Here is a 25,014-nt window from a genome sequence, read left to right as displayed (position 1 = left end):
AACATCCTGGCATGATAAAAACTTGAGGTTAACATCTCTGAGCTGCCTTATGCCAAGTCACCAAAATTGCAAAGCCACATGCAGAACCCCAGAGCCTTTGAAAATAGCTTGAGTTACCTGAAGTCTTAAGAGCCAGGATCAGAAGGATGACAATGATCATTAAATAGGTCTTCATAACTGACAGATTCAGAGAGAATGAAGAGCCCACACAGGGGACAGAATAAATATCTTTCCAGCAGGGCAATGTCCCGCTTTATTAGTTTCAGAAGTAGGTCAGGGTTGTGGGCAGTGAACTAAGAAGGATGGGATATGCCTGAGGTCAGCCAGGCAGAAAAATAACATGTATTATATATCTCATCTGGGCACACTATGTGAGTGTAGGAGCTTGCCAGCTCCCACAGAAAGGTGGGCCTTCCTTCCCAGTAAGAAACAAACAGTTTGTATTTTGCATAAAACAAATTAGAATGAGTCCATCAGCTAAACAATGAAAAAATCTAGTAATTATAAGGAAAAAAAAGAAACTTAAAAAATACATTTCTTTATACTCTTATCAGGAGCATTTCACATTTATCAGTAGTACTTAATGCGTATCCAGCACTATACTAGCCATCAAAATAAAAGAAGGGGAAAAAAGATGGGAGTGGGAAATTGGTGGTAAGAAAAGTAGGAAAAGATGGAAGGTAAAAAACAAAAGTTAGGGAGCAATGTCAGTAAGATGGCAAACTAGGAGATCTTAGTGCTCATCCCTCAACAACAACAACAACATATAATAACTTTTCATTGATGCAGATAGCTCAGAGGGAGTGTCAGAGTACAATTAAGAAGCTACCAGTGGAGCACAAAACCCAAGGATACCTGCATAGAAGTGTAGGAAGCATTTTACCTGCATCACCCCATCCCCCAGCCTAGCAAATCTTAGCATCAAAAGGAGTCTCCTCAGCAATGACCTCCATATGCAGGGGAAAAGGAGAGAAGACCTCAGAACTCTTTGCCACCAAGGAATTAAGCAGCCCTCACTGCCACTGGAAACACCTGAAGCCACCGAAGCTTTTGCCACTGAAGATTTTGCCCTTTAGTTTTCACCAGTGCTAACCCTAGCCAATAGAACTGCCCAGATCCCACATTGATATAAGAATACTATACCCAGCAAAACTATCCTCTAAAAGAGGTAGTCTTTCCCAGACAAAGAAGAACTGAGGAAGCTTGTCACCACTAGACCTACCTTATAAGAAATGCGTAAGGGAGTTCTTCAATTTGAAATAAAACACACTAAGCAGCATAAATATGTAAAGCATAAAATTTATTGGTAAAGTTAAATATATAGACAGATAAAAAATAATGTAGAACTTTAGAGGTGCATAAATTAATATAAACTGTAATATAAAAGTAAGAGGACAAACATCTGTTAATGGATACACAATATAAAAAGAAGCAAACTCTACAAGAACACAAAGTGTGCATGGAGGGGGATAAAATTACAGAGTTTTTATGAGACTAAAGTTGTTACTAACTTAAATGATCATGACTATAAGATATTTTATGCAGGTCTCAAACTAACCTCAAAAAAGAAAACCCTATAATAGATATAGAAAAGATAAAAAGAAAAGAACCAAAGCAAATAACTCTCAAAAAAACTCAGCAAATAACAAAGGAAGACAGCATGAGAGGGAGAGAAAGACAAACTGCAAAACAGAAAACAACACAATGGCATAGTAATTCCTCACCTATCAAGAATTACTTTAAACATAAATGGATTAACTTCTCAGCTCAAAGGCAAAGAGGCTAAATAGATAAAAATAAATAAATAAAAACAAAATTCAAGAGACATTAAATTTAAAGACACACCTACGTGAAAGTGAGGGCAAAAGGGTGAGGGAGGGTCTTATGCACCTTGGAAGTTACCTAAAGGATTCCCTTTCATGTTGGTGCATCTGCTCCATGGTCCTGAGATGTCACAGTCTCCATTTTTTTTTTTTTGCATCTTGCATTGCCAAGCAATTCGATTAGAGTGGCATGCCCCAGGACCCTTATTTGTGTCAAGAAAAACTTTTCTTGCTTTTCCCTTTGATCCCACGTCTCTCCTAGCCAGGGAGCACAGTGGGCAGTCAGCACTTGGCATCATGTTTGTGAGTGTTCTTCTTCTTCCTTTCTCCTCATTATTATGACTTTGCTTTCTCCAGACTCCTTATTGTCATGCAAAGGGAATTTCTGAAATTAAATTAAAAGTGTACAATTTGCAAAAAGAGAGAAGAGTGGAGGGAGAGAAAGAGGAAAGAAGTAAAGCCACAGGGAAAAAGAGAATCTGTGCAATTGTTAAGCAAGAGAGAAAAGTGGCTACATCTAACAAAAAGATGTTAAGTCAAAAACTGTCACAAGAGACAAAGAAATCATTATATAATGATAAAGAAGTTGATTCATCAAGAGGACATAACAATTGTAAATGTATTTGCACCCAATATTAGAGCACCTAAATATATAAGGCAAATACTAACAGATCTGAAGGAAGAAATCGATGGCAATAAACTAATAGTTGGGGCTCCAAAACCCCATTTACGATAATGGATACAACATCCAGACAGAAAATCAATGGAGATATGGCTGAGTTGAACACTAACAGACTTACACAGGTCTTTCTACCCAACAGTGGAAGAACAGACATCCCTAAGTGAACACCAGACAGTCACCAGGCAGATCACATATGTCACACGTGTCTTAATTTAAGAAAATCAGAATAATTCCGAGCACCTTTTCCAAACATAATCAATAAAATAAAAAATCAACAACATCAAGAAAAAAGAAAAATTCACTAGTAAGTGGAAACTAAGCAATACACTCTCAAACAAATGTTGGATCAAAGCGAAAATCAAAAGGGAATTTTAAAAGCATCTTGATATAAACAGGGGCCCCTGGGTGGCTCTGCTGGTTAAGTGTCCAACTCTTGATTTTGGCTCAGGTCATGATCTCAGGGTCATGGGATCGAGCTCAGTGTCAGACTCGGCACTGAGTGTGGAACCTGCTTATGATTCTCTCTCTGTCCCTCTCTCTCTCTCTCTGCCCTTCTCCCCTACTTGCGTTCTTCTCTCTCTAAAAAAAAAATAATAAAAACAAAATAAAATAAATCTTGATATAAACAAAACAAAATACAGCATATCAAAATTATAGGATTCAGCTAAGCAGTACTAAATGAGAAGTTTATAGTGATAAATGACTACATTAAAAAGGAAGAAAAATCTCAATAAACTAACAATACAACTCCAATAACTAGGAAAAAAAAAAACTAAGCCCAAAGTTAGCAGAAGGGAAGAAATAATAAAGATTAGAGTAGGAATAATTCAAATAAGAATGGAAAAAAATACAATCACAAATAATCAGCAAAACTAAGATTTGTTGTCTTTGAAAAAATAAATCAAACCCTTAGCCACACTAACTAAAAAAGAGAAAACTCAAACAAAACCAGAAATGAAGGAAAACATTGCAACAGATGACTCAAAATAAAAAGGATCATAATGGACTATTATCAATAATTATTACCTAGAAACTTACTAGAAATACAATTCTTGGGCTCTATCCCAGACCTACTAAAACAGAAACTATGGAGGTGGGCTCAGCAACCTGGGTTTTAACAAGTTTGAAAAACACTGCCTTAGAAAGCAGAATTTGAGGCAAAGCTTGTATACTAACACTTCAGTTGGGATGATAATCCCAGGACAGAGATGGACCCCAGAGATGCCTTACCAAGCTGTCGATGGCTTCTCCATGGCTTCGAGAGAAAACATCATCAGTTGCTTGGCCAATCAGAACAGTGTTTCAGGGGAATAAGACAAAGGAACAAACCTGCTGGCCTCTTCCTGTCTTAAGGCCCTTATTGATCAAAATTTGCCTCATGAGCATTATTTCCCCGCCTCTTCTAAGCTGCATCAAACAGCCCTTCTGAGCAGTCATTGATTAACCAAACTCCATTCATTCCCCAAGATGTGGTACTTCTCCAGAAATGGTGAAAGCATCCAGATGCTCCATGGCTTTGCTTTGGTTGGGTTCCCCGCATGATGTAGGCATCATGCAGGAGCACAATCCTTGTTCCATCTGGCAGGTATCGGGGTTGTGGTGACGTCAGTGGTGGTCAGGGCTCTCCTGTGAGCAAATAGCCAAAGATCTGTGAAGCAGATGGGGTCAAGGAAATCTGGAGAGGCATGTAAAAATGGGTCCTTTTAAATTGGTTCAGCTAGGGGTGCCTGGGTGGCGCAGTCGGTTGAGCGTCCGACTTCAGCCAGGTCACGATCTCGCGGTCTGTGAGTTCGAGCCCCGCGTCAGGCTCTGGGCTGATGGCTCGGAGCCTGGAGCCTGTTTCCGATTCTGTGTCTCCCTCTTTCTCTGCCCCTCCCCCGTTCATTCTCTGTCTCTCTCTGTCCCAAAAATAAATAAACGTTGAAAAAAGAATATTTTAAATTGGTTCAGCTAAATGCTGAAAATAATGCAACCGAATCTAATATAGTAAGGAGTATGACTTAACACCTTGATTTTTACTCAGTTATCCGCTGGCTTAACTATGACACATCCTATTTTCTGTATGCCTGCAACAATTTTATCTTTTGGAACAATCTCATTCTTGGATATCCTTTTATCGTTTACAAAGTATATAAGATATCAATAAAATATTCATGAAAGTTTAGCCCCTGGCAATTATGCATAGGATCGTATTCCCAAACTACTGTTTAGAATCTCTGTGAATGACCTTGACCTCTTTAATAATTCTTAAAGTGACAATAAAATTTCAAGGCATATTAAAACACCACAGCGTTTGGTTGTTTTTCTCAATGTGATTAAGCATGTAGCTTACAACTTATTCCGATGTTGTGGTGATTAACAAGGTGCTCTTAACATCGATGGTACAATGCATCCAAAGTTCACAAGTGTTGAAATGTGCAAGAAAATGTGTCTGAGATACAAGGAAATAGGTATATATGAGGCCTGAGATAGATGTGTTACACACGTAATCATGTTTATTGACCACAGTTGTTAAGTTTGCGGGTCCTTCTTCACATATGTTATTACATTTATTATTATGAATGGTTCATTGATACTTTGAGTCATTGTGGTTTTCCTTCTGCTTTGCAGGCAGTAGAGGCCAAAAACTGGTTGGAATACTTATGAAGAAGACTACAGAAAATACTGAAAATTTGGCTAAGTAAACATGTGACAAAGGGAAAATTTCTAGCTAGAAGAGCCATAGGCTGCCCCAAACAACTCCATTATGTCCCAGGAAAATCGACCAGCCAGTCCCTGTGCATCCTCCCATCCAACAGGTAACTCCTTCATGAAATTGCAAATTAAGGTGATCTAACACATTCAGCAAAACACACTTACAAAGAGAAATGGGATGTCAGAAATCTGGAGTGAACCAGATAATGGGGCAAGATTTCTTTATCCTTGACTGGGATACCTAGAATCCCTTTCTTGGGTCATTGAAAATACATGGTTTGGGATGATTATTAATACCAGTTGCTACAACAGACAACCCCGAAAAACTCGTTGGTTGAAGAAAATAAAAGTTAGTTTTTTGCTCACATCGTCCTCCATTCCTGGTCACCTGACTCTCCTGGACGACTCAGGATGGTGATTCCAAGTGGTGACTCCGGCATCTTGATTTTTCCCATTTTGTGGCTGTGCCATCTTTAAGTACTTGGCTTCCAGTTGCACAATATGGAGGATGAGGAAAGCTGACTCACCAGAGATTTTAGGAGCAAGGCCTTAATGTGGCGTATTATATTTTTGTCCATATTCCATTAGCAGAGCCAGTTACGTGGCCCCCAGCTGACTAACTGTAAAGGAGGCTGGAATGTGTAGGAAAAAGAAATAGAATTTAAGATTACCTAGCCGCTCTTTGCCAGTCTACCAAATTCGTATTTCTGTCTTCCTCCCGTGTACAGAACATTCTCCTCCCCTGAGAGGACAAGCCAGCGCCTTCTCCAGTCACCGTCTCCAGCTCAAAACTCCAGGATCTCCAGGTAATCAATTTTCACGATTACTTCCTCCTAATCATGACCTATAAACCAAGAACAAGTTTTCTGCTCCTTCCCCTGATACACACACTAGATATAAAATAATGCAGAGACAAGATACCTGCAACAAAGACTCCAATTCAAAAAAGAGAAGAATAGAAGACACACAGCAGTCACTGGTCCATGGCAATGCCACCAATGTAAAATAGGGACATTTTATTTGTGAGGCATAAGTTTTCTGGGAAAAAAAATCTTTGTTGTCATTGTTCTCTATGGATTCTGGTTTCACTTTAGAAGGTTTCACCTTGTCCGTTGTTCTTCCTGGCCAAATCTGAAGTCAGGGAGCATACCCCCCTTTGAGGGGATGCAGCCTTTAAAATCTGCCTTCTGCTCAAAGATGGGGACCATAAGTTATTCTAATTCTGGGAAAGTCAAAGAATTTTCAGTAAAGTCTTATGGTTTTCTTGGCAATGCAGTTCTAAACAGGAGTATGAAGAGAGAAATTATGTAAGTTACTTCCAGGATGTGACCATTAAAGCCCTACATGTTCTTGTCTTAATTTACCTCTCAGCAAACCTACAAGCCGTGTCTTCAGATATGATTCCACTAGAAATCATTAAAAGATCCTAAGTAGGGGCGCCTGGGTGGCTCAGTCAGTTGAGTGTCTGAGTTCGGCTCAGGTCATGATCTCGCAGTTTGTGAGTTCAAGCCCCGCGTGGGACTCACTGCTGTCAGTGCAGAGTCCACTTTGGATCTTCTGTCTCCCTCTCTCTCTGCCCCTCCCTCACCCACACTCTCTCCTCAAAAACAAATAAACATTAAAAAAAGTCCTAAATGAGTGGAAAAATGATCCATGATCATGAATATTAAGACATAGTTTTGTAAAGATACAACTTCTTCCCAAATTGGTTTGTTAATTTGATGCAAGGTCAATCAAAATCCCAACAGATCCAGTGCAAGGCCAACCAAAATCCCAACATAGTTTTATGAAATTGAAAAAAAACATTAATAGAAAACTATGTAGAGGTAAAAGGTCAAGATTGCCAAGAAACTTCTGAAGGAAAATAAATAGGATGGCGACTTAATCTACCGTATATTAGAACTATTTATATGACTATAGTTGTTAAGATAGAGAAATATCGATGCAGGCATAAACATAATGACCAATGGTACACAATAGGGAGCCCAGAAACAGCCCAGTGGAAAATCAGTGGGAAAATAGGACTAGCCAGTTAGTGCAGCTATAAATTTGGTTGTACCTCTCAGGAAAGTGTAATTATACTCCTCCCTCTCACAAACATAAGAGAAATATACTCCATATTAAAAATTGAATATCAAAAGTAAATTTTTGAAGACTTCCTAGGCAGTGAAAGCAAGGCTCAAAATTGTTCATTTCTTTCACTTACCCACATATATGTACTGAATGCCAACTGTATTCCAGACCCTCTGGGAATGGCAGGAGCTTCAAAGATAAACAGGCAAACTAAAAGATTCAGGAAATATAGGTTAATATCTTTCTGGCCTTGTTTTAAGAAAGAATTTCTTTTAGAAAAACACAGGAAATGCTACTGTTAAATAAAAGACTGACAAAGTGACACAGAGTGGTCCTAACCATTGAGGGGACCCTGATCGGATGCCCAACTACTTTGTCAGTTACTGATCTATAGCTTGGCTGTATCAGGCCAAAACTAAAATTGTCCATCTGATTTTATAACTCTACTAGAAAAAAAATGTATCATTAGTATAAAAACCATTTAATTTATGTAATTTTGTTTCATACTCAGGCAGTCAGTATCACTCTGCTTTTCTTGCAAAAAATTACAAAACCACAAATACAAATTCCACACGTTTTGTACGTCCACCATGTATCTTTACTGTGATGAAACAGAGCATGGTATAAAGTTCTAAAGTTAAAAACATGTCACAGGTAGACATAAAATGAAAAGATTTCCATGATTTCATTTAACTCATAAAGAATAATGAAATCAGTAAGATGTTAAGACTGGTTCAGAGAAACAATGATGAATATAATCCATCAAATGAACTCTGAAATAAATTTGCAAATGTACAGAAATTGTAAACCTATTTAATATACTGAAGAACAATAAACTCTAACATTCAGGGCTGTTTCCCACCAGAAAGAAGTCAAGGGCATCCAACTGCATCTGTCCCTTTGCATTGCTATGGATGGGAATAGTTTGTAATGACTCTCAAAAGAATTTTGGCAATGATACAGTTCTCTGTTAATTAACCACTACCCATACAACGTTTCTAAATAGCTTAGTCAGTGGAAAATTAATTTAATTGTGGACACTCCTAACAGAATTATAATCCCAGGGGATATACTAGATCATGTCTAGCATTCCACTGAAAGAACACCCAGTAATCTCTTTTACTTATTTCCAAATTTTGGATCATTTTCCTTCACAATTTTTTGATAGAATGGTGCCTTTCTAAACATGATTTTATTTCAAAATAATTTACAATGCATATGTAATACTCCAAAATGCTTTTGCTTGGGGGGTGGTGTTTTCAGTGTGTGTGTGTGTGTGTGTGTGTGTGTGTGTGTGTGTGTGAAAGAAATAAAGCCTTGGTTCCGTTGTGTAATGGTTAACACTCTGGACTCTGAAAGAAATAAAGCCTTTGATCTATAAAATAGGGATTACCGGGGCGCCTGGGTGGCTCAGTCGGTTAAGCGTCTGACTTCGGCTCAGGTCACGATCTCGAGGTCTGTGAGTTCGAGCCCCGTGTCGGGCTCTGGGCTGATGGCTCAGAGCCTGGAGCCTGGTTCCGGTTCTGTGTCTCCCTCTCTCTCTGCCCCTCCCCCATTCATGCTCTGTCTCTCTCTGTCTCAAAAATAAATAAACGTTAAAAAAAATTAAAAAATAAAATAAAATAAAATAGGGATTACCTTACATGTTAAAACAGAGTTGTTTGTTACATGTATTCAATATTAGCATGTATTCAATGCCTCCTTCTACATTCACTTTTGTTGTTTAAAATATAATTCCTCGACCCCTTTGCCCTTTGTAATCCTAAACATACTCTGAGGAGAAGTTCTCATTTTTGATCTATTATGTTCTGGACAGCAGGAGAGTTAATTTCCATAACACAGAGTGAATCTGCTCAAAAGTCTTTGGAGTATTTAATCTAAATGGAATAACATCTATTTGCCATCATTTCTAGGTGGTATTCATTTAAACATTAAAAAATTACATGGCAAGAATGTTTTGAAGGCTTAATCTTATATTGAGGCAGTTTCATAGAGTATCTGGAGTTGTTGTGTAGAAAATCTGAGGCATATAGAGGCTGGAAATAGGATGGTTTTGAGTACAAATTATTATTAGTATTTATTATTATTATTATTTTGTCAGAGGCATTTGTTCTATGTGTATCTGAAAAAGCTTACAGGGTTTTTTTTCCCTTTGAAGTCAATGGGAACATCAATGATGTTTTCAAACTCTTGTAGATATATCTGTAAAGGAGAGAATTTAGAATTTTTATTTCCTTTTGTAAACTTCTTCTCACCATAAATATCATGACTACTTTCTGGCCAAAATGGGAGATTTCCAGATTTTTCTCTTAGATATTTTGGAACATCCTAGCATAAGAATGAAGCAGGAAAACAATACTAGTTTGGAGATAATCTCCGGTCACCAATTCCACATTATACTAAGTTATGCTATAGTCATGCTATATTTAAAGTTATGCTTATTTAAAATAAGCTAAACAGAGATTAGAGATGAGACTTTCTTTTTAACCATTTGACTGAGAACCCCGCTGAATAGAGTCTCACCTAAAAAACAGTAGACCCGAGTTTTCTCAGTTATTGGTGGTAAGGGTTAACAGACCAGCAAAACTACATGGTTGAACTCAGATTATAATCCCTACCCGAAATACAAAGCATTTCTGAACTCAGGCATGGAGCCATGGAATCTCCAGGCCACAGAGGGGAGATACAGAGGAGGATCTGAGAGTTAAGACTGTGTGTAAATTCAGTCCTCATCCTACACTCCACCTCCACCCTTCCTCAGATCTTACAAATGACACCAACTTGTTGGGCAAGAATGACCAGACTCAAAGGTTTAAAATAAATGTCTGCCATTTATTAGATTTGTTTTTTAGGAAGGAAGAAGAATACCCATCAGGCAGAGGCTGGGAATCACTCTCTACCCTCTTTAACACATCAAAATCACAGGCTTTCTTTTATAGCTTAATATACTTAAAAAATCCTTGTAAGACTTGTGTCGATGAGCAGTGGAGAAAGTGAAACCGGAGAAGGAACAATGAGAGAAGCTGATGGTGGACCTTATGAAATAGCAAACATCAAAGACACTATTTGATAAGGATGCTAATAACGATCAAAATACAGACAAATACACATTTGAACAAAGGAAATTACTTGTTGAGAAAAGCAAAGGTGGATGGCCTTGAAGATCCCTAAAAGAGTAAAAAAAAAAAAAAAAGTACATTCAAGGGACTAAAACATGAAGGATTTCTTGATTCGTTAAGATTTTTCACTTTAAGGAAATAGTGAACCGTCTCCTTTTGGTTATGCAAAAGCTGGCTTCATCATTACATGGAGATCAGTTTGAGTTGGAACCAAAAGCACATGTTAATGGTTTGGACATGGTGACTTGAGATGAATTGGTGGATCTAGAATGATTCCCAAGTTTCTGAGTTGAGCAATGGGATGAATGGTAGGTGTCGATTACTCAAAAGGGAAGACCAGAAAAAAGCCAGGCAAACAGGGTGGAAATTCAGTTTAGGACACTTGAATCTGAGAGAGTTGAGAAATCCATGATAACCTAGCACATACATAATTCAATATGGGGGTCTGGGCCTCAGAGATGTTGTCTGGGTTGAACATGTAAATATAGAACTTGCCCAAGATCACACAGCTTCTGAGCAGTGATGGGGAACAGAGAACAAACCCTTCTGACTCCATATTCATGTTTCTTTCTTGAAGACATGGAGAAACCAAGGAAATGGGAATCTGCTTTAAGCCTAGAATTCCACAACCATTTTCCCTTTACAAAAACTTCTGAAGTAGAAAGTCTGAAATATTACTCCTGTGCTGAACCTGGGACCAATATATTCTTTTAAATATTAAAAGTTGTGTCCAATCCTGCTACTTATTCCAGAAAATTTCTGCCTCCCTTCTTGAAACCTGGCTTCTGTCAAGCCCCTATCCCCTGTCTGACAAACACGTCTGAATGTCAGTGGATCTCAAAGACGTAAACGTCATTAAGATTTCCCACCAGACTTCTAAGTTCTATGAAAATTAAAATCCAGCTGTATAAATTGGTCATTTAGTGAGTGCATGGCCTTTGGTCCATCTGGGCTGAAATTGTCATTTGTCTGATAATGGGAAACATTATGAAGATTATTAAATTATTATTAAAATAATCCAGACTCAAACTTCTAGACGTTTCGATCCAAAGAGGGGGAGAGATGAAGCATTAGCCATGGAAAAGGAGTCTACATAACACAATGATAATTCCATAGTATGTCCAACTATTAGTTGTGACTAAGTTTGGAGTGGAAAGTTAATATCCCTACATTCTCAGGAATGAAAGGAATCTTTTTTTTTATTTTTTAAAAAAAATTTTTTTTTTCAATGTTTTTTTTATTTATTTTTGGGACAGAGAGAGACAGAGCATGAACGGGGGAGGTGCAGAGAGAGAGGGAGACACAGAATCGGAAACAGGGTCCAGGCTCCGAGCCATCAGCTCCGAGCCTGACGCGGGGCTCGAACTCACAGACCGCGAGATCGTGACCTGGCTGAAGTCGGACGCTTAACCGACTGCGCCACCCAGGCGCCCCAGGAATGAAAGGAATCTTAAAGGTTATCAAGTACAGTATCCAGCTTCTGTTTCAATTCCCTTTCTCTCACCATGACCACAACCACCTCTGTCTCACACCCAGAAATGGTCCTCCAGACTCGAAACCAGAAGAATGCTCAGGGACAACCCTGCTTGGTCCACTTTCCAACACCTCTACCTCTCAGGAAATGTTGCCTGAATTTGTCCAACAGATTCCTATACTCAGTCCTCTTCATCCATCTGTCTGGTTCTGGTCCTTCCTGAGGACACCACATCATACCAAACAGGCCAGGATGGTTGTCTGGATATCAAAGACAACCATCTTGCCCTCGTCGTAATCTTACAACGTTTTACTCAGAGGACTCAGTGATCTCCCCTACATATTCACCGGATAATCCAGACTCAATACAGTCGTCACCTTCCCCCTGCTGCCTAAGAATGAATCACAGCCCTCTTGGTGGTACCAAAGCAGAGCCGAAATGTGATTTCCTCCCTTTCTTGGCACCCTCAACATTTACCGAGCTACTCTAGGATCCCATTTGCTTTCTTGGCCAGTGCCCTTTCCAGTACTCTGTTGCTCCCCAGCTCCTGCCTAACCTTCCCCTGTCCAGTGATGACGGCTCACAGACGAAAGACACACACGTGAGAAGGAATGCGTTTTTATGGAGAGGGTGTTCCAGAATGAGGGAAGAATTACTCCGGGGGGAGGTGGTATGGTTGGTGACGTTCAAATTTTAGAGTGGCTTGAAATGTTTGTAACTGACAGGTTGGAGTCGGAGTCATAATCCTTCACATTGTTAGAACGGGCTATCTTCACAGACAGTTTCAGGCAGCACTTTTGATCACTTGGGCAGGTTAAGTATTGAATTTCATTTTTTCTGCAGGTGTTTCTGCACATGCCGTGGTACAGCTGGCATGGAATCCAAGGCTCTTGGCTGTTGCCATAGTAGGATCTGAACAGGTCACCTGGGGAAAACATAGCCATGTTTAGTGTTCTTGCAGCAGTGATAACAGGAGCGGGGAAGCATGATTTCGAGAGAACAAGCCCTGAGAGTATTAACAGGATCCGGAGTCAAAACCACCTTGGTTCAAATGCGGGTTCCGACATTATAACTCGTCATCCTTTAGCCAGATACTTTGGTTGGCTAGCCCACCGTTGCATTGTTTTCACAATGGGTGTAACAACGTTTGTGATGTTAGATTAGCATATGTAGCGTGCTCAGAGAAGTAGCTGGCACATAGTAAGAAGTAATTAAATATTAGACACTGTTGCTGATATGAAAGGCTTTTCCTGAGGGTCCAGGGTTTCAGGGTTTCAAGTGTCCGTACAGAGGTACGCTTCTCACACAGAGCTCCGTCAGGGGCGTGCAGGGCACGCACATTCCAGCCCCTGCGCGCCTTTGTCCTTTGAAGCATTTGAGCAAACACATACCACACACGTTTCTCTTTGTACCTTGGCCCCACAGAAACAGATGCTGCGTGTACCTGGGGAGCACACGCTGGAGCACACCCACAGGCACGAGTGCACACATCGGCATTCACACATATATTGAGCATATACACATGTGCTCACTGTACAAACCTCTGCCACGCGCTTTCCACAAATGGCTAAAGCCCCTCACTGACCACTGATAGCTATATATCAGTCATCCAAATACGTGCACGTGTACATGGGCTCCTCGGCTGGAAATGACAGTGACAAAGTTCCTGACACTCACTCAGCTTTCTATAATTGCTAGTCATCAATAGATTTAGTTACTTATTGCAACTTTCAAAGGCAAAGGAGCCATTAGAAAGAAAACAGGGGCACCTGGGTGGCTCAGTCGGTTGAGCGGCCGACTTCGGCTCAGGTCCTGATCTCTCGGTCCGTGAGTTCAAGCCCCACGTCGGGCTCTGTGCTGTCAGCTCGGAATCTGGAGCCTGCTCCGGATTCTGTGTCTCCCTCTCTCTCTGCCCCTCCCCCGTTCATGCTCTGTCTCTCTCTGTCTCAAAAATAAATAAACGTTAGAAAGAAAACAGTACTAACAGTCATATCATACGTCCAGCTTCAACCATGTGTCAGGCATTTTACAAATGATATCTCATTGAACCTTCATAAAAGCTTATTGTTACTGCTGTTCTTTAGATGAAGACATTGAAGCTCAAAGAGAAATCTTGTTCTGTCCACATTTCTACAGCGTTGCACTTGACCCAGCCTGGGATTCAATTCTTCTCTATTTGATACTAAGCCCATGCTCTTTCCTCTCTGTGTGACATTGCCTCCCTATATGAGAGGATTTCTAGGACAGGGTGGCGTCTTCCTGCGTGATGTCTTTAGGCATAAGGACATCTTCAGCTATCAATAGATAGTCCAGACTCCATAGCTTCACATTCAAGAACCTTTTCTTTTTTTTTTTTAAATTTTTTTTTCAACGTTTATTTATTTTTTGGGACAGAGAGAGACAGAGCATGAACAGGGGAGGGGCAGAGAGAGAGGGAGACACAGAATTGGAAACAGGCTCCAGGCTCTGCGCCATCAGCCCAGAGCCTGACGCGGGGCTCGAACTCACAGACCGCAAGATCGTGACCTGGCTGAAGTCGGACGCTTAACCGACTGCGCCACCCAGGCGCCCCTCAAGAACCTTTTCAACCACCCACCCATCCCCTCATTTCACATCCATTTATCAGCACTCACTCTGTGCCAGGCCACGTATTCAGTGCTAAGCGCACAGAGGTCTCCAGTGCCCACCCACATTAATAAAAATTGGACAAGCAAATTTGACATTGTTTTCTGTCTGGCAAAAAGAACATTCTGTTAATTTTGTGTCAACAGAAAGCAGGATGTCCCAAGTCTAGGTGAAGTCAGATAATGTGAGGGGAAAGAAAGTATAAAGTACTCTGTCTTAATGGCAGACATCCCATAGCATCTGGGCACTGATATATATATATGGACTTCCCCAGAAATTGGCACTCCAGCCCATGGAAGGCACGCAATTGCTGCAGCATCAGCCAGCCTGCTGGTTAACCAGAACAAGGAGGTAAAAAATGGCGCCCCTTCATCCATGTTCCAACATCAGGGTACCGCTGCATTTCCTACTTTAATCCTTGCCCTCATTATGGAACCCCTCCCTCTCTTGGCATCATCCTACTTACAAAAGGAGGAGGTCTGCAGGGCCCTGCTAGAGTGATACTCACACTCTTCTGGCTAATATTTGAACTGGTGGACTTTTATTTTCTCCCAAATCCAGTGGATGGGAACCAGGGCACCCAAGGTCACCTCCATCACCAGAAGATGGATAGGAACACAGATAGCAGGAATGAGGATCAGGCAAGCTGCCTTTCCCTCACTCTCCACATGGGAAGCAGGTCAAGGCAGACCCAGGAGGATTCTGCTTACAGTGGCTAAACAAACAAAGGTTTTGTTATAGGTATTTCTAGTTTCTCAATCCTGCAGCTATGCTAACCCTATATAGTTCCCTGCCATTTCAAATTGTAATATCCACATTCATTTAATGTCACCTTCGATCATCCTTCCATCTCCAAATTGAAGTTAAAGATCTGCTTTTAAATATCAGCTTTGCCTCTGACCCTCTGTACTCTGTACCCAGTCTCCCCATGTCAGGAATGGGAATGAGAGAGTTTGCACCAGATCAGGAAATCTCAACTGTGTTTGTGAAGGAGGAGGTTAATAAGATGGGTCATACTTTATAATAACTTGGGGAGTTGTTAAGTATACTCACATCAAGTCTCTAGAGATTGTGACTTGACAGGTCTGAGAAGAGGCCAGAGGAGGGGTGCTGTGCATGAGTTTCCCAGAAAATACGGGCTCCTGCCTGAAGTGAGAGCTACAACCCTGCCTGACCTTCTCGCATCCACCCATAGACATGGCCTGGCTCATTCACTGACTTTGGACTTGTATTAAGGGCAAATTAAAATATCATAAATCAAAAAACAAAACATATGCTCTAGACTCTCACAGTTCCATACACAGCCAAAAGCAATGTTATACATGATTTCTTTGCCACCTGTGCACCCCAAACATGATCCTTTCCCACCCAACTTGTAAGGTTCTTTATATATATATATATATATATATATATATATACATATATATATATACATATAAATGTATATAAAATATATAAATATTTTATGTATTATATAAAATATATAAATAAATATTTAAATATATAAAAATATATAAATTTTTAATATATAAAATTTTAATTTTATAGATTAATTTTAATTATAAAATTTATTTATAAAATTATATATTAAATTTAATTATAAAATTTTAATCTATAAAAATTTATATATATTTATAAATTTATATATTTAATAAATATACAATATATAAAATATAGAATATATATTTATTTATATATTAGGCATAAGTCATTTATATGTATTCATTAATTCATTCAATAAACGTACTCTGTGCAAAGCACTCACCTCAATACTAGGAATACATAAGTTGCAAAGACAGAGTCTCGACTTTCAAACACATTAATTTCCTAAGTATATGTTTTGGGGTGATGAAAGGAAAAAAATGACTTTGGTTACCCCAGAAAAATTTGTCCGGAACAGTTCCTGCCCATGAACTGCCAGGTGAAAGTATCAAATAGTTATTAGGGAGGCAGCACTATGTACAACTTGTGAAGCATGGAATACTTGTCTTCCTTTGTTGTTATCTGCAAACTTCCCTGTGGTTTTTACCACTGTTCCAACATGGGGACTGAACTTTACAGAACATGAGGACAAGTGTCTCTCAGGTGAAGAGAATGAAACAGAGTGAGAAATAAGGGGTAGGAGAAGGTGAAGTAGGGAGAGGGTGGGAAGGGGAAAGAGAAATAAGAGAGGGAGGAGAAAACAGTAATTCTGAATTCAGTGCCAAGAAAAGAGACAACCTTGGCTCTCTGTGGGGCTGGGATGAGATTATTGCCGTGTCTTTCTGTACATGTCAAAGTTTAAGAAGAACCACTTAAGGACATTCCAGCCTCCCAGTTTCATTTTTCCTCACTGCCTACAGTTATATTTATTGCTTTTCGGTGCTCCCCCCCTCCCCCAATCACACCCAAGAAACTTTTTTAAGAATTTGAAAATAGTTACCAGATTATTTTCACGCAGCATTCACTCTCCCCATTTCAACAGCCACGGCTCTGCTCTGATGAATGCAACTGTCTTACTCAAGCTTAATCACCCCCCAAACTCAGGCTAAGCCAACCCCTGCCCGGACACACCCCACATATGCCCAGCTTGAATAACACACCTACTTGAACAAACAGCTAACTCCAACTTGCAGCTCTGTCTCTTCTCTAACCACCTAAGGCTCAGTTATAAAATTTAACACAAACAGGATACTAGCCAAGCCACCCAACCCAATTCACAGCATTAATCCAAAACACAACCCCACCACCAGCTTCACCCTAACTTTCAGTCCTACCCAACTCCGCCCTCAGCTCCATTCAGCAAAAATAGCTTTCCCTCTCCAGACTACGCCAGAACATCAATCCAGACCAATCCTATAAACAGAATTGCTTACCCCCTCCTCATGCCCACTCATTTTTCTAACATTACTCTCTCTCTAAGGTCATATACCATCCCCACCACAACTCATTCTCCCAAACTACCATTGATTCATCTGATAGCTCCCCAACTTGGATCCAATCTCGCACACCAAACACATGAATCAATCTATCCTCCCAGTGACAGCACTACCTAAAATGCCTCACGCTTCGATACTCCACTAGCCCAGGAGAGAAGAAGCAACGACCTCTTAAATTTGTCTTGGCAGAGTGGAACCAGGGGAGATCTTGACATGAGATGGACCTTGGGAGTAACGTTCCCAACCTGTCTGAGACCAGAAAGGCTTTAGGTAGTGCCTGTGATATGTGAGTGGGAGTCATCTCAGAGGTCATCAAGATAACAATACCACACGCAAGACCCCAGAACCTTTGAGAGAGGCCTGAGTTACCTGGAGTCTTAGGAACCAGGATCAGGAGGATGGAAATGGTCATTAAATAGGGCTTCATGACTGACATGTCCTGAGAGAATGGAGGGCTCAGGTGCAGAGGACGGAACAGAGATCACTGCAGCAGCGTGATGCCCTGCCTTTATTAGTTTTGGAAATGGGCCAGGGTTGTGTGCAGTGAACTAAGAGGGATGAGACATACCTGAGGTCAGCCAGACAGAAGGATCACATGCATCACATGTCTCAGCTGGGCACTCTGTGAAAGTGTGGGAGATGTGCCAGCGGCACCCATGTTGAGGTGAGCCTTCCTTCCCAGAAAGAAACAAAGCCAAATTAGAGGCAATTGGCATTTTGTGTGAGACAAATTTGAATGAATGAATGAATGACTCAAGCAAGCAAGCAAGCAGTGAGAAAGTAATACATAATTATAAGAAATAAGGAATCCTTCCTTAAACATTTGTCTTTATCCTCCTGACAGTAGAGTGTCTCCCTCTCTCAGAAGTACTTACTGTATGTCCAATCCTGTCCTCGGCATCATGGACTAAAAAAAGAGAAGGAGAAAGGGAAGGGGGCTGGGGGGAAGGCACTGATGAAAGAAAAGATGGGGAAGAAAAACTGAAGGGGAAAGTATAACTGGGGGAAGGGAGGAAAAGACATCAGGCAAAAATAATGGCAATTCATATTTACCATGAATCTACCATGTGTCAGTTTCTGTACTGAATACTGTGGTCTAGATATGAACACTTATGACAACACTGTGAGGTTAGGTAATATTTTCTACATCACGGATGAGGACAAGAAAGTTTGAAGAGGTGATGTAACATGCCTAAGCCACCCATCTTATGAGACATAGAGCCTAGATTAGAAATGGTAGCTGTCTGAAAGTATGTGCCTTTGGGGTTTTTCGTTCTTCCAGTGAGTGGAAAGACAGAAATGAGAGATAAGGCAAAAACATAATCAACTGCTAAAAATCAGAGAGTAATTCACTATTCAAGACAATAAGTTTAGTCTGAGGAATTCAGTGCTCATCGCCTGAGAAATGAGAATGAAAGAATTTTTTAGAAGAAGCCACACTGACTCCAGTGAATCATGTGGAAGATGGATGGGTGGGATCCAGTCTTTTGAATGGAAATCTGGAAATGAGTGAAAAGGTTCTTTTCAAAAGTCTAGAATAGTATTGCCACATCTTGCCACAACAAGGCAAATGGAACAGGACTAGTCCTCCCAAAGGTAAATGGAGTTATACTAGCCCTCCCACTAAAGCAACTGTAATGCTTGAAAAAACAGAGAAAGAGTAACTATTTCAGTTACTGAATTCAAGACAGAGCAGAAATGAAAAGGCAACCTACCATGGGAGAAAACGTTGCAAGCCACATATCTGATAAAGGGTTAATATCCAAAATATAAAAGGAACTCATACAAGTCAATAAAAATAATAATAATCCAATTAAAAAGTGGGTAAATAACCTGAGTAGACATTTTTCCAAAGAAGATGTTCAACGTTTTTATTTATTTTTGGGACAGACAGAGACAGAGCATGAACGGGGGAGGGGCAGAGAGAGAGGGAGACACAGAATCGGAAACAGGCTCCAGGCTCCGAGCCATCAGCCCAGAGCCTGACACGGGGCTCGAACTCACAGACCGTGAGATCGTGACCTGGCTGAAGTCAGACGCTTAACCGACTGCGCCACCCAGGTGCCCCCCAAAGAAGATGTTCAAATGGCCAACCGTCACATGAACAGGTGCTCAACATCACTAATCATCAGGGAAATGCAAATCAAAGCCATGAGATATCACCTCACACCTGCTAGAATCACTATTATCAAAAAGACAAGAGGTAACAAGTGCTAGTGACGATGTGGGGAAAAGAGAACCTTTGTGCACCGTTGGTGGGAATGTAAATCGGTACAGCCATTATGGAAAACAAATGATTCAGCAATTCCACCTCTAGATATACACCTGAAAGAAATGAAACCACTATGTCAAAGAGCTAACTGCACTTCCTTCCATGTTCATTGCAGCATTATTTACAGTATCCATGAAACAACCTAAGTGTTCATCAACAGATAAGTGAAAAAAGGAACACTCAAAGAAAAGCCCATGCCTGGCCAAAGGATTGGGGAAAGGGTAGCCTAACAACAGAAGCCGTCTTGGCAATACTCTGCCTACTCCAGCCTAACACTAATGGGAAAAACTCACTCTTCTTTTCCCCATGGTTTCACAAGGCTTTCACCCCCTACCCATGGTGTTCACCCCCTCTCTATAGAAGCAGTGCTCAGGCTTCCTCACCAGGTGATGTTGGCGGGGACATATGGGGAGGTAATCTTTCATCTCCTGAATGGCAGAAGCAGGAGTGGCTGTGATTCCCTTGTGGAGTAGCGTCCGCTAAGCTCAGGGGGCAGCTGAGCTTCTATCTCCATCCACCATCAACAGAGACTGAGTAACGTAGTGTAAGTCAGGGCTAGTGTAAGTACTTTCACATTTGCCCCACCCTGCTTTGCCAGGATAGTAGCAGCAGGATCCAAAGGGGAGGGTAAATATATACGAGTGCCCAGCCTTCAAGCTAGATCTCAGCAGAGGATTTCCTGCTAAGAAGAAGAAAGAGGAGAAGGCGGAGGAGGAAGAGGAGGAGGAGGAGGAGGAGGAGGAGGAGGAGGAGAATAACTCAGAGTCTCAGAATATTATATCCAAAACTTTCAGCACATAGTTTTTAAAACTCATTCTTGCCAAGAAACAGGAAGATAACAACACGAATGGCAGAATAAAACAGTGAGTAGACACCAATACCAAGATGAATCAGATGTTGGGATTTTCTGATAAGAATTTTAAAGCATCCATCATACAATATTTCAAGAAGCAATTAATAATCGTTTTGAAACAAATAAAAAGGAAATTTGGCACACACACAAAAATAGAAACTATAAGAAAACATCTGGATAGGGCGCCTGGTGGCTCAGTCCATGAAGCGTCTGACTTCGGCTCAGGTCATGATCTCATAGTTTGTGAGTTCGAGCCCCGAGTTGAGCTCTGTGCTGACAGCTCAGAGCCTGGATCCTGCTTTGGATTCTGTGTCTCCCTCTCTCTCTGCCCGTCCCCTGCTCATGCGCTCTCTCTCTCTCTTTCTCTCTCTCTCTCTCTCTCTCAAAAATAAATTTTAAAACATTAAAAAAGAAAAGAAAAAACCTGGATAGTAGACAAGAAAAATATAATTACTGAAGTTTTAAGAATTTACTGGAGGCATTCAATGGTAGAGTGGAGATGACAAATGACATAATTGGTGAACCTAGGGAAAGGTCAATAGAATTTACCCAATCTGAGCAACAGAGGGAAATAGATTGAAAAAAAAAATGAACAAAGTCTCGAGCACCTGTGGGACAATAACTAAAATCCATATCATCTAAGTCCCAGATGAGAGGAGAGAGAGAATGAGACTGAGAAATGTATGTGAAGAAATAATGGCTGAAATACTCCCAAATTTGGGAAAAAGCATAAACCTACAGATTTAAGAAGCCAAGAAAATCCCCAATAGGATAAACCTAACGGAATCAATGCCTAGTCACATTGCAATCAAACTTCTGAAAACTGAATAGTAAAAAAAAATTTCTTTTAAACAGCTAAAGATTAACTTCCTTTGGTAGACCATAGATTTGAATGATAAATGATTTTTCATCTGAAACTGTGGAGGCCAGAAGCAGGTGATATAACATTTCTCATGTACTGAAAGAAACGCAATGTCAACCATGTATTCTGTATTGGACAAAAATATTCTTCAGGAGTGGAGAGGAAATAAAGGCATTCTCAGACACAGGGAAACTAAGAGAACTTGTAGACAGCAAGCCAACCCTGAAAGAGTAGCTAAACAGAAGGGAAATGATAAGAGAAGAAGGCTTGAAAGTTTAGAAAGGAAAAAAAGAACACTAAAATGGGTAAACATAGAGGTAAACATAATAGACCACTCTAATTCTCATTAGTTTCTTATCATATTTGATGGTTGTAACAAAAATTATGATGTCATTTGACATAGTGCTCAATACATATAGAGAAAATAATTAAGACAATTAAATTTTTTTAAGGTGAGAAGACTAAAGAAACTTAAATGGAAGTAAGATTACTGCATTTCACTTGAAATGGTAAGATGTTTATGCCAGCAGTTTGTGATAAGTTATATATGTATATATATATATGAAATATGAAATACATTCATGAAATTCATATACATATGAACATGAAATATACATATGAAATATGTATATTTCAATCACTGTGAAAACTGTATGAAGCAATATGCTAAAAAAAGAAAAAACACTAGGGGCGCCTGGGTGGCTCAGTTGGTTGAGCGTCCAACTTCGGCTCGGTCATACCTCACGGTCTGTGAGTTCGAGCCCCGCATCGGGCTCTGTGCTGACAGCCTGGAGCCTGCTTTGGATTCTGTGTCTCCCTCTCTCTCTGCCCCTCATGCTTATGCTCTGTCTCTCTCTCTCTCTCTCTCTGTCAAAAATAAATAAACATTAAAAAAAAATTTTTTAAAGAAAAAACACTATAAGCAAAACTAGATCAATCCTAAACATCGTTGAAATAACACACAGGTAGTTTAGAAAAGAGAAAGCGTGGAAACAAACAGAAAACAAATAGCAAAAACTGGAACACTTAAGCCCCAATATATCAATAATTACCATAAATGTAAAAGGTCTAGACTGACACTAGTAAAAAGGGTGGGGTCAAGAATGCTGAAATTTCACCTCTCCATAAAAGCAATGAGAACACAGGCAAAATGGTCAGAATCAACTTTGTTAGAACTCTGAAAATTAACCGAAGGCTTGTTAACTGCCTCAGAGCACTTATTTAAGAAAAAAGGCAGACACAGTGAGACAGTGAGTTTTCTAGCATTTTCCTTTACCCCAGTATCATCTCCCACTCCCAAACTCAGAGTCTTGAAAGTGATAGCCTGCATTCTTAGTTCTGGAAAGAACAGAACCGACCTGATTCACAAAGAACTGTCATTATTTGATGTGTCTGGTGGCTCCCTGGAAAACTGGTTTGAAAGACTTGACTTTAGGGGCGCCTGGGTGGCTCAGTGGGTTGAGCGTCTGACTTCGGCTCAGGTCACGATCTCGCGGTCCGTGAGTTCGAGCCCCGCGTCGGGCTCTGGGCTGATGGCTCAGAGCCTGGAGCCTGCTTCTGATTCTGTGTCTCCCTCTCTCTCTGCCCCTCCCCCGTTCATGCTCTGTCTCTCTCTGTCTCAAAAATAAATAAATGTTAAAAAAAAAATTTAAAAAAATGAGTTTAAAAAAAAAAAAAAAGAAAGACTTGACTTTATTTCACTTGACTCAGAACTGACTGCTAAAGACCCTACTAGGGGCCATTTGTCAAAAAAAAAAATTACAGTCATATATTTTAGTCAGAGCTGCCTGAGGAGATAAATAACAGTTGAGGGAAAAAATAGATTAATCAAACAGCTTCGGGGGAAAGGCTGGAGAGTGAGATGTCCATATGGGCTTTGAAAAACTCTGACGCATTCACACATGCAAAGAAACAAGGAAGTATGACTCATACATGGGAAAAAACAATCAATAACAAGTGTTCTAGGGGAAGCCCATACATTGAATCTTGTAGACAAAGGCTTTAAATAAGCTATTTTATTTAAATAAGTCCAAACAAGGAAAGACACCATGTCTAAAGAACTAAAGAAGACAAAAAAAAAAGAAGACAGAAGACACCCATGTCTATGTACTACCCAAAGTGATCTACAGACACAATGCAATCTTCATCCAAGTTCCAGCAATTAAAAAAAAAAAAAGAAATATGCATTCTAAATTTCATATGGAATCTTAAGAAACCCTGAACCACCAAAAATAATCTCAAAAAAGAGCAAAGTTGGAAGCCTCATACTTTCTGATTTTAGAACTTGCTACAGAGCTACAAAGCAGTGCATTACTAACATCACAGACTTATAGACCAATTGAACAGAATAGAAAGCCCAGAAAGGTATCCTCATGTGTATGCTCGGGTAATTTTTGACAAGGGTGTCAAGACTGTTCAATGGCGGAAAGAATCGTTTTCTCAATAAATGGTGTGGGGAAAACTGGATATCGATATGCAAAACAGAAAAATTAAGTTAGCCCTACCTTTTACATATGCAAAAATTCAAAACTGATGAAATACCTAAGTATAGGAACTAGAACTACGAAATTCTTGGAAGAAAACAGGGAGAAAGCTTCGTGACATTGGAATGTGCGATGATTGTTTTTGGATATGACAGCAAAAGCACAGATAACAATAGAAAAGTAGGTATGTTGGACTTGATCAAAATGCAAAACTTTTGTGCATCGAATTATTATTAAAAATTGAAAAGCTAACCCATGAAGTGAGAGAAAATATTTGCAAATCATGTATCTGGTAAGGATATTAATAAGGCATAGAGTAGTAATATCTGGATTATCTATAGAACTCCTACAACTCAACAGATCCCTGATTTAAAAATGGGCAAAGAGTGGGGCACCTGGCTGGCTTAGTTGGTTGAGCATCCGACTTCGGCTCAGGTCATGATCTCTCGGTTTGTGAGTTCGAGCCCTCTGTCGGGCTCTGTGCTGACAGCTCAGAGCCTGGAGCCTGCTTCAGATTCTGTGTCTCCCCATCTCTCGGCCCCTCCCATGCTCATGCTTTGTTTGTCTCTCTTTGTCTCTCAATAATAAATAATCGTTAAAACATTTTTTTTAATAAAAAAATAAAAATGCGCAGAGAACTTGAATGGACATTTTTCCAAAGAAGATATACAAATGACCAAGAGCACATGAAAAGAGGCTCAAAATCACAAATCAGTAGGGAGATACAAATCAAACCCACAATAAGCTATCACTTCATACCCATTAGGGTGGTTTTATTTTTATTACTTTTTTTTTCTTTTTTTTTTTTTTTTAATTTTTTTTTTCAACGTTTATTTATTTTTGGGACAGAGAGAGACAGAGCATGAACGGGGGAGGGGCAGAGAGAGAGGGAGACACAGAATCGGAAGCAAGCTCCAGGCTCTGAGCCATCAGCCCAGAGCCTGACGCGGGGCTCGAACTCACGGACCGCGAGATCGTGACCTGGCTGAAGTCGGACGCTTAACCGACTGCGCCACCCAGGCGCCCCTACTTTTTTTTTTCAACTTTTGGAACAAAAGCGTTTACTCTCAAATGGTGGCCCTGTCTGTGTAGAGACACGCCTGTCCACATAACAGAAGTTGGATGGTGTGCGACTA

General features: G+C 40.2%; 1 protein-coding gene across 1 annotated transcript; it reads right to left on the bottom strand.

The window, feature by feature from the left end:
- Positions 1-12,551: 12,551 nt before the first annotated feature.
- Positions 12,552-17,844, bottom strand: DEFB116 (defensin beta 116). The gene is made up of 2 exons (XM_047068368.1): positions 17,778-17,844; positions 12,552-12,790 (listed from the first exon to the last, which is right to left on the bottom strand). The coding sequence occupies exons 1-2, from the start codon at positions 17,842-17,844 to the stop codon at positions 12,552-12,554; spliced, it is 306 nt and encodes a 101-aa protein (XP_046924324.1).
- Between the last annotated feature and the right edge of the window lie 7,170 nt (positions 17,845-25,014).

The sequence above is a fragment of the Lynx rufus genome, unplaced genomic scaffold, assembly GCF_022079265.1.
Source record: "Lynx rufus isolate CCGP_SWC_20201006 ecotype Redwood Valley unplaced genomic scaffold, mLynRuf1.p SCAF_8, whole genome shotgun sequence".
Lineage (NCBI taxonomy): Eukaryota > Metazoa > Chordata > Mammalia > Carnivora > Felidae > Lynx > Lynx rufus.
This window is presented reverse-complemented; position numbering and strand designations above follow the sequence as displayed.